Source organism: Lissotriton helveticus, chromosome 3_1 (assembly GCF_964261635.1).
Source record: "Lissotriton helveticus chromosome 3_1, aLisHel1.1, whole genome shotgun sequence".
NCBI classification, from domain to species: domain Eukaryota; kingdom Metazoa; phylum Chordata; class Amphibia; order Caudata; family Salamandridae; genus Lissotriton; species Lissotriton helveticus.
The window spans coordinates 93,129,976-93,148,246 of NC_136061.1; the positions used below are offsets into that span (position 1 = coordinate 93,129,976).

General features: G+C 44.7%; 1 protein-coding gene across 1 annotated transcript in view; it reads right to left on the reverse strand.

Moving 5' to 3' along the window:
• METTL16 (methyltransferase 16, RNA N6-adenosine) overlaps positions 1-18,271 on the reverse strand; it is a 513,950-nt gene that overhangs the window by 309,234 nt on the left and 186,445 nt on the right. The window contains exon 3 of the mRNA XM_078679306.1: positions 5,275-5,474. Within this exon, the coding sequence (XP_078535432.1) occupies positions 5,275-5,474 (200 nt within the window). The remainder of the gene's footprint in view (positions 1-5,274; positions 5,475-18,271) is intronic.

Genomic DNA, 18,271 nt, shown 5'->3' on the forward strand with positions numbered 1-18,271 from the left:
GAACATACCTATCACAAGTCTTCACTCTCACAGGCCCAGAAATGTCTATAGTAATGTCCACCCATGGACCTGCAGCTTGCTCTCTTAAAACCAAAGGCTGCGTCCTGCATTTCAGTACCTTATCGCTCCACATACACTCAACATAATATCTTACTTCTCTTTCCCCCATCAAATCCATATTTGGCCACCAGTAACCCTCTCTAACACATTCCTTGGTTTTAGACAAGCCCGTATGACTGGCATGAGCGTTATCAATCAGTTTTTTTCTCAAGTTCTGAAGGGGCACTAAATTGCTACCGCTTAACAACAATCCATAAATCACACTTAACTCATATCTCACCTGTTAAAATCCAGATAGAACATCATTAAGCTTATTTCAGCTAACCCAACCACTAGTGATCATCTTAATGCCTTCCTGTACACACTCCTCCTCTAGGAGCTCTTTCTTCTATTCATCTACTTGTACGACTCCTCCTGTAATCAAACATGCATTTATTTAGTTCCTCATCAAACTCTGCACCTCCAAATCATTCATCAGAGAAACAATCACCTCCTTCCTGCACAAGACACATCCTAGAGAGGCAATCTACTTGCAAATTGCTCGCCCCATGCAGATAGGTTAATTCAAACTCAAATTCTTGAAGGGCAACTACCCACCTCCGAAGTCAACTGGAAATCTGACTAATACCTTTCTTTGAAAAGACCTCATTGAGAGGCTTGTGGTCTGTCTTGGTTTGAAACTTACACCCCAAAGAAAGTTCGGTAGCTTTCTTACTGCCCAGAAAACACCTAGTTCCTCCTTTTCAATTACAGATTAATTTATTTCAGCACCTTTCAAACCACATGATATAATTAAAACAGTTCTAAACACCGCCCTGACCTTTGAAATAAGACAGCACCCAAACCTTTGGAGTTGGCATCAGTCACGAGAACAGTCTCGTCCTTCGTATTTCCAAATCCGCAGCATTTCCAAAACTAGATTTGATAGCATCAAATTCTTTCAGACATGCCCCACACCATACAAACTCCTTGCCCTTCTTCAGCAGTAGTCTCATACATTCAGTTCTTTCAGCAAATTGCGGCACAAACTTACAGTAAAATTCCAACTTCCTGAGAAATTTTACCAACTGCTCTTTACCCTTCTGGTAATGGTGAATGATAAGTTCTTAATTGCCTCTACAGAGCTTCCCTTGGGCCGAATATCAGTTCCAGTTGTCATATGCCCCAAATACTCTATTTCTGGGATATTAACTTGCATTTTTCACACTTTAATGTCAAACCGGCTTTTTGCTATCTTCCTAATACACCAGGCAACCTTCTATTGTGTTCACCTATATTAGATTCAAACACAAGCACACTGTCCTGATTAATACACCTTAACACCTCTACTCCCTTTAATACTCTTTCCATAGCTCTCTCTGAAAGACAGAGGCTGCAGATATGAGTCCAAACAGCATCCTTAAATATTTATACGTGCCAATGGTAGTAATAAAAGTTTTTAAATGTTTTGAGGCTGAGTCAAGCTCAATCTGATGGTATGCCGAACTCAAATCCAATGATGAAAAATGTCTAGCACCGTTGAGAGAACTCAACATCTTATTGATATTGGGCAGTGGATAGTGATCCACCACCACTGACTTGTGGAGTTCCCTCAAGTCAACACACAATCTGGCCTCCCCATTGGCTTTGCGTGACATTACAACAGGCACAAGCCATTGAGAAGATTCCACCTCTTGCATAATACCATTTCTATCAACTTCTCTAGTTCTTTCCTCATGCTCTCCTTGATGGACGAAGGTACATTCCTCACCTTGGCAATCTTTGGTTGAGCACCCGCTTTGAGCTTAATTGCATGCACATAATTCTTGAGACAACCCAAGTCCCGTTTAAATACATTGTGAAATGTATTTTGTAACCCATTACAGCCATCTGAGATAGACCTTACCACTGGCTTTTCTTTCACTCTGACCGTTGGACTCTCATTAGGATCTAGCTAGGCAAGAAGACCCCTTTGGTGATACCAACTTATAAAGGAATCACCTTTGACGGAAACATAGATTTTAACTGGTAGGAAACGGTTCTTGAACTCAATGGTGCCCCAAAAAATATCCTACCAATTTTATTGTCTCACCCCCATATATTCTAGGTTTAACTCACCTTCCTTTGCAGTTTTTGTTCTTAGAACATCTTGGGTATCAAAGTAATCTTGGCTCCAGAGTCAAAGAAAATTGTTACAGATTCACCATTAACCTCTACCGTTTCAAGGGGCCCCTCAGATGTGTGTTCTTTAGTTTGCAAAACTACTACCTCACCTACGACATCATCTCCTTCACAGTCTACCTCACTGACTTTCTTCATGCTGTGAGATGTCTTACAGTATTTTGAAAATGACCCTTCTTGCTGCAGTTGCTATACACCGTTTTCCAGCGTTGGCACTCTTGTAATTTACCATGTGACCCACAGTGCCAAAACAAAAACACCTACCCGAAAACACATTAGCGGGCTTGCTGTGTGTACCCCCTCTATCTTGAGATACCTTACCAGTCACTGTTTTGTCTTGTAATGCATTGCCAACATTTGACCTATATTGTACCAGTTTAACTGCCACCTTTTCACTTTTGGTGACTCGTGATAACTCATTACGGATTATTTCTACACATTTCTTAGAATGCTCGTGAGTCTTTGCCGTGGTCAATACTTTTGACCACATAGATTCTTTGGCTTTTTCCAACCTAACATAAACTGATCCCTTAGACGTTCTTCGCTGGATCCGCCAAATCTACAGGTTGAAGCTAACCTGTGTACCTCAGTTCGATATCGCTCAACCGTTACTCCTTGACTTTGCATCCTGTTCCCAAAGTGATAATGTTCACGAACTATGCTCAGTTTATGAGATAATGCAAGTCAATTCTCTTGAGACATCTTTCATACTGATTTAGATTCGCTGTATCAGCATCCAACAAGTAAGGCAGATGTTCAAAAACATCTTGACCCTCAGAACCAAGCAATAACTAACATTTTCTTTCAGCTCTAAGTGACGTGTCACACACTCTCACATAATGCATGAACACCGTTTTCCAATTCTTCTACGGTATGGGTTGAACACCAGGTGATACCAGAAAAAAACTGAGGAGCAGGGACATTTTGCATGACTTAGAACCCCTTTCTATTCTACCTATTTATCACCTGCACTTTGAAGAAAATTCCACGGCTGAGGATTGTCAAATAAGGATAGAAAGGATAGCCAGGCAGTTAGAAAGAAAACACACTCAGAAAACAAAATACATGTATAAACAATACTCTACACTAATTGCCACTTACTCCTGAAGCCTCACTACTTTCCAGTACTTGGCAGTAGAATTGTGTGCATACTAAGTGATTCACACAAACGCATAGTGGTAGCAATACGTACTTGCGGATGCACATCTACTAACTGAGTCAACCGGAAAGTGGTATAGACGTCTGTTTAGTAAAATGTGGTGCTCTCCAGGCAAAGAATCTCTTTCCACCCTCAAAGAGACACACTCTAGAGAGAAACGTCTCCGTAGAGTTACAAATGCATACACATATGCCGAGGCACACAAAATTAGTCCATCTTGTATCATAGGCAGTAACCAAAGTAGTAATCAAAGGGAGTCCCTTTAAAGTATTCCTTTCTCTTATTTTTCTTATTCTTTTCTTCCCAAAACTCATATACAAAACACTGGCAGCCGACACGTGTTTCAGCAAACTGACTTTTTCATGGCCAAGAGGTATAAGAAAAACGACCGGAACCTTAAAGCACAATGCACCAGTAAGTAATGTGCCAAGGAAGATTCTGTAAATCTGTAAACGGACGTAGGTTTTTCAAAACTATACCCCACTCTAATCTACCCCAATCTCAGCCACTTCAGTTTGCCACAACCTACCACAAACTACTAAACTCCAATCTACCCCACTCCAATTCACCCAACCTACCCTTCTCCAATCTACCCACTTCCAATCTACCTCAACCCAATTTACCCCACCGCACTCCAATCTGCCCCAATCCACTCCACTACGATCCAATCTACCACACTCAAATCTATCCCACTTCACCCCAATCTATCCGACTCAACTCTGCCTCAATCTATCCCATTCCACTCTACTCCACTCAATTTATCACACTCCACTCAAATCTACCGCAATCTACCCCACTCCAATGTACCCCAATACAACCCACTCCACTTTACCCGATTCCAGTCCAATCTACCTCAATCTAAATTACCCCTACCCGAGTCCACTCCAATCTATCCCACTCCACCACAATCACCCCACTCCACCACCATCTACCCCACTCCACCACAATCTACCCCACTCCACCACAATCTACCCCACTCCACCACAATCTACCCCACTCCACCACAATCTACCCCACTCCACCACAATCTACCCCACTCCACCACAATCTACCCCACTCCACCACAATCTACCCCACTCCACCACAATCTACCCCACTCCACCACAATATACCCCACTCCACCACAATCTACCCCACTCCACCACAATCTACCCCACTCCACCACAATCTACCCCACTCCACCACAATCTACCCCACTCCACCACAATCTACCCCACTCCACCGCACTGCAATCTACCCCACTCCAATCCACCCAATCTACACAAATCCACTCTATCACACACCAATTTAATCTTGCACACTCCTAAAATCTATCTACTCCACTCAAATATACTCCACTCCGCTACAATCTACCTCACCCAACCCCACCCCAATCTCCCCAACTCCACTCCAATACCCGCTCCAATCTACCTAACTCCAATTATCCCTCTTCAATCTACCCCACTCCAATATACTCCACTGAAATCTACTCCACTCAACTCTACCCCATTACAATCCAATCTACCCAACTCAAATCCACACTATCTACCCCACTCCACCATACTCCAAACCCCCCACTATACTACACTCTTCCCCAATTTATCTCACTCCACTCCAATCTTGACTCCTATCCAATCTATTCAATCAATCTATTATAAGAGACCTACTGGCTTTGCCAGTGCTTGTTTTTTTACTACCTTAATGTCTTTAAAACATACTAATACAGTAGTTAATCCAACTTTTGAGCGATCGTTTTAACTTTTAAAACAGTTATACTGGATTTTAATGACAAATCAAACGAAAAACGTATTAATCCCTTTGCCTTCCCAATTCAAACAGTCCTAGACTATGGTGCACAAATACAGCGCCAGCTCGACCAAGTGCCCCAACTAGCATTGGTTGGGCTCCTACATTACCTATGTCAATGCCCCGCCGCAACATTTTCTTGTCCGACTCATCGTGTCCAATCAGGTCTTCAACCCAGTGGATATAATTTAGCCTCAGAGGTACAGTAGGAATAAGTCGTTCCACAGGTATATCGATCACAAGTCCGAAATCTTCCTTCAGCAGCGTGCAAGTTAGTGACCGGACAGCCTCAGGGTTCTTAAAATTTAAGCTGAAAAAACAAACATATAATGCAATTAATTAATTATGGTAAACGTATATATCAAATGAATCAATCATGGACGGCAGAATCTGGTCTTCAAGGGCAGTTAGTCACATAACATGCGCATAATATTATCAGAACCCATGAGTGCTGCATGAAACTGCACTCATGATAGAATTAAACCTCTTTAATCAAAGTGTAAACTGGAAGGACCATGTGCCATCTAACGGGTTAAGTAACCTTGATAACATACAGGGTTTATGATCAAGCAGAGGAGGTAGCACTAGGATCTTGGTAGAAGCTCAACGGACACCAGAATCCAAATGATATAGCTTTACACTATTTTTCCTCACCGCCCTGACCACGGACTCCAGGACCAAGGACACCATGCATGGCGAAAGCCTTGTTGAAGCCACTGGCAGGAAGGTAAATGTGTTTGTCAATCATCATCATATTAAGCTTTATTCGGCTACATTTAAAACCATAAAAGCAAAAAAATAAATACACAGAAAATCACTACAATCAATACATTAAAACCTACCTCTACCCATAAAATCAATTCATAGATTCAATGTTCATATTGCTCAATATAAGCACAGCGTTAAAACACAGATCAACCATATTTTTACGAATAAAAATAGCCTGCCTTATGAAAGTGGAAATTTCACGGCAAATCTGTAATGGACATAGTTACTTGAGAACAATTAGAGTTGGTCTGCTTTGCCTAAAATTCCTTTACCTTAAAACAGGTGAAACACGTTGCCTTCTCTGTACATCATAGTACACAAACAAACAAAAAAGTGTATTGTGCTTAGTACTGAATCTGAATGACCAGCACAAGGGCATTTCTAAGTGTAGCGGACCAGTCGTTAATCCTAGTATATCTTACAAGTCGATTAACAGTACTGAACCAAAATCTCGTTAAAACATATCTGCCCTTGAGGGTTATGTCCAATCTCCAAGCTAGGTTTGGAGGCTATTACAAGTTAGCAGTAATTAATTCTAGATGGCACTAGGCTTAGCACATTCACTACTGAACCCTTCTACCTCTAGCAAATTCATCCAAAGCTTTTTTAAATCTCAGCTTTACTAATTCCACCTAAGGTCTCGGAGCTCCAAAAACTCTGCAAAAGCCTCAAAGCGCAAAAGCTTCAATACGCTGTATTCATGGAATATCCGCGGCTTAATCCATCCAGCAATAAGACCTCCTCTCAAGTCCAGAACTTACGCCACAATAAAATGGGTTGTACCGTAATTAAATCCTCTATAAAGGGCATACCCAGCTCTTGATGACAGGCAAATGTTGCAAAGCTCTGGGTCATTGCAAACAAGCTCCTAAAACAGCCCTTTTCTGTTTGTAAATCTAGAAGGTTAGAGTAACCTCAAACCCCTGCTCTTGGCATTACCGTCGATTCGCATTTCACCCAACTCTCAATGGCTTCTTTCCCAGTTTGTACCAGAGAGAAAGGGTATAGCTGGCTACTCTCCTACCCCTAAGTCACAATTACTAACAACAAAAGAGCGCCTACTATTGTGAATTTCAAAACGACAAGATGCCTTAGTGAGGAAACACACAGTGACTAAACTAAATAGAATGTGCGGTCAAAGACCGAAAAAACTATTTTCTAAAAGAACCCTCACTCACCCAAGTGGTGACATGCTTCATCATGGGGTTCGTCACAGGAGGGGCCGACTATCCCCCCCCTGTGTGCTTCGACGCCTGCAAATGCAGCGGAGCAGATGTTACAAAAAACGTGATATATGTGATCAGTGACAAATGAGTGGTGTAATAAAAGATCACAGCTGGACCCCAACAAACTTTATTAAAGGGCCAGATGTTCACATTAAAAACAGTAAGGTCACTTGGAGATTTATATTAGAACCCCCGTGACCAGGTGTGAGTGGTCAACATGTTTCTGCTGTTTACTGCTTTCTAAGCTCAGCTTTCATCAGGACCATTATTATAATACAAATACACCGTCCTACGGGGATCCACGCACGCTAAGGCGTGCCCACACCGTTAGGACAGAAGAGAAAAGACCTAGATTCATTACTCTCCTCAGTTAACTCACGGTTTTACCCGCAGTCAGTGCTCCTGCTATTCGCCTGGATACAATTGTGGTTAAGAGGTTGGCGTGCCACATGGACTCACAGTGTGGCCATATCTTCACGTCCTGTTCCGTTTTGTGCAGGACGACTCGCCGCCTGGAACCTAGGAGTGCATTCCACTGTTGTCCGGACAACAGTGGAATGCACTCCTAGGTTCCAGGCGGCGAGATTTGTAGAGCGCCTGGTTACGCGCACCGACGTGTCCCCACGCTATGACAAGTGGAAGTGACAGAATAAAATGGCCGGAAGCAGTGCAAGTCTAGCGGAGAAAGAGATGGGTTTTAAGTTTCCCTCTAAATCTGGATTCGGAAGGTTCCTGGCGCAGCTCCGACGGCAGATCGTTCCAGCCTCTGGCTGCCAAATATCGGAAGGACCTGCCCCCCATCCGAGCCTTTCCTACTTTGGGGACTTTCACTAGCCCTGCCCCAGTAGAGCGCAGGGCTCGGGATGGCTCATAGCGAGAAATCAGGTCCCGCAGTGGTATAGGCGCCTTGCCATACAGAATGCGGTGGCATGTACATAATGCCTTATACTCAATCCTGCTTCTCACAGGGAGCCAATGGAGTGCCTGAAGCACTCTCCACGATGCCGACCTTCATGGTAATCTCAAGACCAGGCGGGCCGCTGCATTTTGCAGCACCTGGAGGCGACTGATGTTCTTTCCCGTCGCCCCCAGATATAGCAAATTGCCGTAGTCCAGTCGCGCCGTTACCAGGGCATGCACCAGCGTCCTGCGGGCCTCCACCGGCAGCAAGTCCAGGATCTCCGCAGGCTCTTTAAGACACCGAAGCATACCCCCACAACTCGGTTGATCTGGGGTCCGAATGTGAGGTCAACATCAAGCCAAACCCCAAGATTTCTGGCTTCTTGACACGGGGTAGGTGTCATCCCCAGACAAGGTGGCCACCATGCCGACGACCATACTGAAGAGCCTCCTCCCACCACAAGCACCTCCGTCTTGCTGCCGTTTAATTTGAGGCAGTTGGCAGATATCCAGTCTGCCAACTCCTGCATGCAAACTCTAAAGTTCTCTGCAGCAAGACCGGGCGCGCGCGATAGGGAGATGGCCAGCTGCGTGTCGTCGGCGTACGACACTATGCGGAGCCCATGGCTCTCTACTATGGTACCCACTGGGGAGACATACAGGTTAAAAAGAGTCGGGCTCAGGGACGACCCCTGGGGCACGCCCTGACCCAGATCAACCACTCTCGAATAGTGGTCTCCCTGCCTGACCTGAAAGCCTCTGTCAGTCAAAAAAGACTGGATCCACTTCAGCGCAGCACCAGAGATCCCACCTTTGTTCAGACACTGTAGCAAGGTGGCATGAGCTACAGTGTCGAATGCTGCGCTGAGATCTAACAGGATCAAGGCCATTGTTTTGCCTTCATCCACCTCCTGCCTGAAGGTCTCAACTGCCCTAAGTAGGGCTGACTCCGTAGAATGTCGTGGCCGGAATCCGAACTGAGTATCGTGAAGGAGACTTGCCTCCTCCACAAACTCCATTAACTGCATATTCACGGCCTTCTCCGCCACTTTGGCCATGTAGGGTAAATTGGGCGAAGATTTTCAAGTTTTTCAAAGCTGATGTTTGGCTTCTTTTGCAGGGGGAGCACTACCGCCTGTTTCCAGTCTTTGGGCACAGTATGGGTCCTAAAAGAGACATCTAAAAGATGCCTAATGTAGGGCTCCAAAAGCGGTAGGCTGTCGGCCAAACGTTTAGGGGATATCGGGTCCCTGGGAGAGCCCGATTTTACCAGCCTACAGATCTGTATCAGTATTTCTGGAGGAGGAGTAATGAAATTGTCCAGCACAGGTGAACCCTAGGAGATTCAACAAACTCAGGTCCTGTCATTATCTGGCTAGGGAAGGAGGAATATATTTTAGAAACTTTTTCCGCGAAAAAGTCCGCTATACGATTGCACGAGTCCACCGAGCAGTCCCCTGGTGCAATGGCGGACTTACCAGCCGAAAGAGTCTTGTAAATCAGAAATAATTATTTCGCGGAGTTCTCTGCCTCTCTGATTTTATCGGCATAGTAGGTTGCTTTAGCCTTCCTGATCTTCCCATGGTAAATACGCCTCTTTACTAAGTATTCTTGTTTAACCTGGGCCCTAAAGGCTATCCGCCACTGCCTCTCTGCGCGCTTGCACTCTGCCTTAGCTGCCCGCAGCTCGTCGCTGTACCACGGGGCCGTTCTCTGAATACGGCAGCCCGCCTTCTTCCGGCAGAGAGGGGCCGTGCAATCCAGAGCCTCTGTGATACGTTTGGTCAAATTGTTACTGGCTGTTTCCACGTCCTCACCCCCCGGTCCCCCTCCTACTGTCAGTGCCGCATTAAATTTTGCTGGCAAAAATGTAGTCCACTTGCGGCTAAGATAGTTGAGGAATATCTTTTCCGATGGGACAGGGCTGACAGCTTTGACCTCTACCTCCCCCCAGTTGGCAAATATCGGGTCCAATAGATGACCCATCTGATGGGTGGGGGACTTTACTCTTTGCTCTAGCTGCAGGGCCTGTAGTTCCTGCCTGAGGTCCACTGCCCCCCTGTTCAGGGGATCTTCCAGATGGATGTTATGATCCCCCAACACGAGGAACTTATCTCTGCGTAGTGCGGCCTCAGTGCAACCCTCTACCAGACTATCCGTGAACCTAGTGTAAGGGCCCGGTGGTCGGTAGATCAGGAAGCCTTTCACTGTGTTGCCACCATTCACTTTAATAGTGAAAGCGTCTGCCTCACTATCAGAGATGGGCGCTCGCTCCATTTGGCAGCATAGCGGTTGTTTAAATACGATGGCTATGCCCCCCCTCTACCCAGTGGTCTATCCTGCCTAATCATTTGGTAGCCCTCAGGGAGTGCCTCCACTATGTCTGCAGCGGAGTCCCCATCCAACCATGTCTCTGTGAGGAACAGGAGATCGAAATGATTCTCTGTAAGTAGGTCATAGACATCTAATTTATGTTTGGGCAAGGATCTTACATTAAACAACCCACAGATTAGGCTAGCATACTCCTGTTTCCCCTCTCTCCTCGTCTTGCAGCAAAACCCGCAGTGCTTGCAGTCCTTATCCATCTCCACTCTCAGGCTTTGCTGGCACACCCTGGAGATATTACTGCGGAGATTCAGGAGTTGCTCTCTACTCCATCGAATCCTTCTCCCCAATTGGCCAGGGGTTTGGGCCCTGGCCCGCGGACGGGCGCAGACGGGCTCGCCTTCGGCGCGTCCGCTGCGCTCGTCCGCTGCGCTGCCGTGCTGGCATCCGCCTTTTAACCTCCCCCAGCGTCTGAAACACTAGAGCGCTGCCCGCGCACCAGAAGTATCTGGCTTGGACCTTCCACGCCCTCTGCACGAACGGTGCTGGTCACCGGCGTCAGAACGGGGCGGGAAGGAAGAAAACAAGCCCAGCCCTCCTGTGTGTTGTTGCTGTTGCTGACGCTGCCGTCAGGTAGGAAACACTGCCCCCAGTTAACTTTCCCCAACAGTCTAGCTGTCAAAAGACCTCGGTGGTCCTGCCGTGCCCCAGTAAAGTTCCACAGCACACGAGGGAGCCTAATCGCTCTCCTCCCACTGTCCTTCACTAATGAATGAGCACGCTCGCAGTTTAAAATCAATTAAAACTCTTCACTCAGCTTTAAAATCACATCAGCGATCGCGCTAGTGTTTGCGCCGTCCAAGCAGCAGGGACACTGCCACTGTCCACTTGCCATGCTTGTCTTCACACACATGCTGAGGCGCCAACATACCCTCCCTTCTTGGGAAACCGAATCAAGATTTGAAAAGATGGTTGACGGTTCTGCTATTTATCCTCAGCTAGATAGCTCTAAATTAAATTATCGCACTTCTCCGGTGGCTATACACCATACAGAACTTTCTATCTAAGGTGGTGCCTTGGACTTTCCACAGACTCCATGCTTCAATGCCTCACTCTGGGATATTCTGTGGGCAGATAGGCAACTTAGGGTATCTATGCCAAATGCACCCTTTCTACCTTCACAAGTGGGCTAGGTGCCACAGACAGTCAGTTCTATAAGTGACCATTTAATCCTTGACTGGCTTTTCAGGGAAAGAGACTATCTGGCTCATGGGTTACAGCTAGACCTGTTCTGGGAAAAGGGGGGCCTATTTTCTCTATGGCTCCAAGATCCATGTATCACTACCTGAGGCCACAGAAATGACATTACAGGCTTGGTATAACACATTCAGGCATGTTGGTTGGACGGTACCAAAAACCCATACAAGAAACCCCACTGTAGTCAGGTGACTATCTTCTATGTGCCACCAAATCCCTAGATTTCAACGGAGAGGTCAAATATAGGCCTCACTTAAATGGGAGATGTCTGGCACGGTAGCCATCTGAAGTCCTTTGAGGAGGTTATGTTGCTCAAATCTCAATGCTTCTGGTTCCTACAATAGAGACACATGCTCAAGCCTCTTCAGGGCCTCCCAGAGCTTAACCAACTGGAGACCAAGCTGATGTTTAAGCTCCGTGGTATCAGAGCCATATTGAGAATTTACTGATTCTTCATAAGCAACATGGCCAGGTCTCTGGACCACTTATGAGCCAAATGACAGGAGAACTTGGAAGCCTTGTATAATGACAACGTGAGGAAGGCCAGAACTGCCCACATGTATTGTCCATTTTGGCCTGTCTTCATCTGATACAGTTCAACCATGTGTAAATGGTTTATTACACTCATGAAATGCTCTGGAGAATGGGCATTGAATCCGATCTCACATGTACTAGCTGTGCAATTGCAAAAGGTATATTCTTTCAAATGGTTTGGAACTGCCCGGTTACTCAAAGTTCCGGCCCTTCAATGAGGACTCACTGGTAAACATATTGGGCAGGCCCTTCAACTTACACCCAAAGTGGCCCTCTTGGGTTTGCTTGAGGAACGGGGAGCTCCAGAAGCAGTAGTTTCTTGGCGTGGATTCTCACCAAGAGGGACATACTCCGCAGATGGAGATCTAGAGAAGATCTATCCAAGTGGGATGGTAGGACTTGTACCATTGTACCCTTTTGGAGAAGGAAGTTTACAATGCCAGGGGCCTCCCCATAGGAATGACAAGATATGTGGGGCATGGTGGGTACACTTTCAGACGCTAGATTGCTGTTTCACACCTTCTCTGCCAGCACATTACGGGTATTAGCATATGACAATCCTTTTGCCCACCTCTGCTGTCTCTCCCTTTTATGACCCTACCCTTTAGCCTTGTCTCGTGTTGTTGTTATTGTTAAAAATCTAATAGAAGTTTTAGGGAAAGAAAAAACAAAGGATGGTAAAGCAGCTAAGCTCTATGAGAGGATCAAACACAAGAAGAGGGAAGAAAGCCATTGGATAAGAAGCAAGCAAACAAGAGTGACAAGAAAGCCAACCAATCATGAGCAAAATCAATTACAGGTTTTAGTATGGTCTGCAACAGGTCTTTTCAATGGCAGACAGCTAAAGGCTGCATAGAGACGAGACCTAAAAACCACACCCAGGTTTTCTACAATCTTCGTGGGGAATGGACAATTCTCCAAAGCAACTGGGCACCAAACAAAGGCCCATATTGAAGGTGGACAACCATCACCACTGTTTCATGAGAGTTAAGTTTTAAGCACTTTTCGGACATCCAATCTGCCACTCTATTATGGCAATGGTGAAAATTTGGTGGGCTTCCTCGCTATTACCATTCAGACTCATGACAAGTTGTGTGTCCCACTGCACACCCAGGACAGACTAAAAGAGAGAATAATCTCTGCCATAAGAACCAGATATAGATGAAAGAGTTTTTTCTGATGGACAAACTTTTGGGAAACCCCACAAAAAGGGTGCTCAGGTGGACAAGAAAGGCAGCAAAAGAACCATCTGACTTCTATTGGAAAGAAAGCAGTGCATCCAATTCAGAACCTTAGCTCTCCTCATTTTAATACTTTAACACCACCATATTATCAGTCTTGGAACCTGCCATAGTATTGAGTAAGGGACATTTCATTGGCGGGGCAGTGAGGGGGGATCACTAACTTATTTAGAACACCTGGACGTAGCAGAAAAAGATGATAGGCTGTTGGGACTAGATATTTGGTGCTCTGTTGTGATGAGGGGGATCACTCGCTATTTCCCATCTCCTCTTGACTCACTCAAGCTCCAGGAAAGGTCTGCAGCCTTAGAGGGGGCAGCATCCCACTTACGAAGGAGCTCTGCCACCACAGGCACAAGTGAGACTGCAGCCAGAATGCAAAAGGTAGACAGAAAAGAAGGCACTGAAGAATGACTAAATTCCCCTGTAACAAACGTTTACATCCACTGATGATCCGGCTGTTCAAAGCGGTCGGTGAACCCCCTTTTGTTCATAAGCATCGCCACATGCAACGTTATTGCAAGTGGATCAGTATTTGCACATCCGGTTTATTATTTTATTAACCACAAAAGAGAGTTGGATACACATCAAAGGGGTGGAAATGAGAGGGGGTGTAAGCAGACACAAGGTGGTCTCAGGCTTACAGAAAAGAACTGGGCAACGAGGCTTGGGATTAGTGTAAAACAAGTTTGGCCAGGAAGGGAGATCTCTTCAGGTGGAGACAGGTGACCAGGAGGTTACACTTCAGTCTGGCATTTTTTGAAGAGTAAAGTCTTTTGGAAAATCTGGATTGTCAAGATGTTCCAAAACGAGAGATGCCGCTGCTGCAGGAGTTGTGCGATCTACTGCAAATGTTAATCCTGATTGCCAAATAAGGTGGTTTGTATGAGTTTATTTTCTTTGAGGCACCCCAGCAGCTTGGATTCAATGGAGTTGTCGGAGGGGGCAATGATTCCGCTGAACTTCTGAGAAGCTGGGCTGCAGCATGGAGTACGCTCTTCAGGGAGTCACGTGTATCTCAGCGATGCTGACCAGCAGGATGCTGCTATTCACTGCATGGTAGGCCCAGTTCATGTCATTCTGGTTCTTGTAGAAAGAGTTTCTCTTTCCATATTTATCAGCGGCACTCATTCAAAGGCGGTGCAAGTCAACAACTGCACAGCCTACAAGGCCTACAAGGCCTAAACGTACTCTGCTGAAACGAATGAGTAGCATCGTACTACTACCCCACATGCTGCAAACACAATCTACCAAGACTTATCAGGGTAAGTTATTCACACTACCTGCCCATCTTCCTCAAACATACTAATCCAAACCTATTTAGTGGCTGTCGAAGCTCTCACAAGACCACCACAGATACTGTTAAAGCTGCTGCAATCAATTAGTAGCAGAGCGAGAACTTCAACTCCACCAATGTGTCACAAACCAACTCTACAGAGATACCCAGTTGTACGCAGCAGAATTCCCATCTATTCATTGCTAAGCCTTTTTTGGTAACCTACTACAAAGCATTGCTTACCTGACACAATCTCCTGACAACCAGGAAAGGGACCAGAGCAGCACCTCACCCAGCACACATCACTGATCACCTGCCTCCAGCGAGTGATTTGAGTAGACTTTCCACTTCAATCTACTCAAGCAAAGCTTGAACCGCCATAGAGGGGTAAAAAAAGAAGTGGCAACATCGTGCCAAGCCACTTAGCCAACAAGCACCCCTGAACACTATGAACTCTTCCAAAAGCTTAGACAAAGTCACCCAAGGCACAGGGCACAGACACAAAATAAGTGCTTAACCTTAGCTGGCAAAGAGTCGGTGAGTGTTTTTTTTGTTGTTACTTGTACTTTGTACAGCACGTGAAACACCAGAAGAGAAATAAGTCTATTTTTAGGAGCTGTCATGCACTCCAGCGATTGATGCTCACCGCGCATTCCAGGCTAAACTTAAGCTTCTGCAAGCTGTAAGCAAAACGGTATGTTATCAATTACCATACTTATAACAAGTTCAGCTTTCAACGCGTCCATACAGAAACTCATTGTGTCAAGTACCTCTTTGAATCCATTTGTTTGCTCACTGCAAGAAATTATTTTTAAATTGAAAATGCTACTTTTCCCCAGGGGCCAGAATTGTGCCAAAATAGTTAAGACATTTATGACCACATGTACGAAGATATTTTAGGTCACAAATCGACAGATTCCTTTTTTATGAAAGCAAAAAGGCATCTTAACATGTACCAAAACCAATATCAATTTGGTTACCTGTTACCGAATTGCCATTTGGGTTTGTAATTCGGTATCAGGAAGGGGAGTGTTAAGAGGAGTCCCTTTCTTATACCAAATCGCAGTGGTAAGTATGAATGTTTTGCAACCGAAATGAGGACACAAAACATTTGTTCTTTATCAAATGGGACGCAGTGGTCCAACAAACTACTGACTACTTTAAAAAAAATGAAAGTAAACTTTTCATTTTTGTTTTTGAAACGCATTTTTTCTTTAAGGAAAACGGGCTGCATTTTTTTCAAAAGATTTCTTTATTTAAAAGTAATCACAGACAAGGAGGTCTGCTGACCTCAGTGACCACCATCCCCGTGATTTTTTTTTTGTTTAAATTTGTTTATTGAGTTTTAATATTGGATACAGTTTGACAAGCTTCTGCTTAAATCGCATAACCACCATTCCACTGATTTAAAGGATTTCCCATGGGTCGTAAACCAAGTCCTACCTCATTAATACTCATGAGATACGGTAGGTCTATTTGCGACCCACTGGGAATCGAAAATGAAACTCAAAAGAGTTTCATATGTTTGAAATAGCGATTTCCTAATTGCGGTTCACAGGAAATCACAATTAGTACTCAATATTTAAAACGTTCGTAAATGTGGCCCTTAGCACCGCATGTACAAGGGCGTTTTGTGGTCACCAACAGACTAATTTGCAGATTCTGCCCATTTATGAACAAAAAAAGGCTTTTCTACATGTACAGAGCCCTATTTGTGATCCGGTAACGTATTACCGAATCGCAAATTGGGTTTGTGATCCGGTAATAGAAAGGAGTGTGTCTAGTGCATTCCTTCCGGTGAACAGCCTTTACGACCCGGCTGTTACACCGCCGTGCCGTTACAACGCGGTCTTTTCCACGCAAGTCGTTACCACGACTTGCGCTGGAGGGCGCTGCAGGACAAGGAATTTTTTAATTTACTATCCAACACCTTCCCTACTGTACGTAGGCTGGTGTTGGAATAGTAAATTAAATAATTCCTAAGTCCGCACCCCCTCCAACGCAAGTCGTGGTAACGACTTGCGTTGAAAAAAACGCGTTGTAACGGCACGCGTTGTAAAAGTACGCGTCGTAATGCCGTACATCCATTCCTTCCTAATATGGAATTGCAGTGGTATGCGTGAATGTTTTGCAACCAAAATCCAGCGGCAAAACATTTGCATTTTACTGCCTTCTTCAAGTAGGAACCCATTCGCAAATGGGAATTGTCCCTAAGGCACCCCTAATGTTTGTAAAAACATTTTGCCTCTTAAATGAAAAGAAAACTTTTTTTGTGTAAATAAAAACAGAATGCATTTAAAATATAAAAAATAAAAAAGATTGCTTTATTTAAAAGCAATCACAGACATGGTGATCTGCTGACCTGTGATTTTAGTGATTCCAAAGGGGTCAAAAACCGGGTCCTACCTCAGTAATATTCATGAAGTAGGTCTTATTTGCGATCCACTGGGAATCGCAAAATGTGTCAAAGATACATTTGTATATTGGTGTTTGAAATAACGAAACAGCAAATTGCAAAAATTCGTTATTTGGTAATTGCAAACTATTACCTTTGTACATGTGGCTCCTTGTCATCATGAAAAAGCCGGCAGCAGAGGCTGACATAGGTGACAATTTGTGAAAGGGTTGACTGGTCTGCTGCTGTCGCCTGTGGAACTTCTGAGTGATGGTGTGTCCTGTTTTGAAATATACTGGTGACTACACGAATTTGCACTTTATAAAACTGCACTTGTAGGATTTCGAGACAATCTGTTTTTTGTGTTTTATAAGGGTTTTAAATAAATAATTGAAACTTGAGTATATTGTTGATTATTGAATAATTATTGTTACACATCGCAGCAACTTGTAATTTCATCTAAAAGGTTTAGTCATTTCTCTCTTTAGTGACAATATTAGTAGTTTTTGGCCTGTGACACTACAAGTGCCTATACCACATGATCCAAACCTTGGGTGGGTTTTAACATCTACTTGCATTTCCATTTTGTTTATATTTGATCTCTTTGAAAAGGGAATTATTTATCTTTGTGTTCCACACACGAACAGCAAGGTAGACCAGAAATGCAATCACATCATACCTATTTTACAGGCCTTCGTTAGCTGGCCTGCAGTCCTCCAGCATCTCAAAGACTGCCTGTATCCCCATAATATGGCAACAGGAAACTCACCCCCGTACCTAGCCATAAAGAAGGCCACCTCTAGGAGTCAGCCCAACAGAAGAGGCCAAACCACCGCCTGACTCCAGCATCAAACCTGAAAGAATGGAAAAGACAGGCACCTCAAAGGACCTTTCTTCAGCGACTTTGGTTCTGACGGATGCTGGGTCCCGGTTGATGCAGCCACCGCAGTGGGACATTTAACAGTTTCATGCTTTCGTGGCTCCTGGGGGCGCCACTCAAGACTGTAGCGGCAGGCGGACATTTTAAGCCACACAGACTAAAGAGAATGTTCACAAGGTACATGAGGGGAGATGAGCATGTGATGAAGGAACGTCAGAGGAAACTCTGTTTCCACTTTAACCAACTTTACTGGAGGTACACAATGTATTTATTTCGAGTATACTAGTAAGTGAATGCTCAAAAGC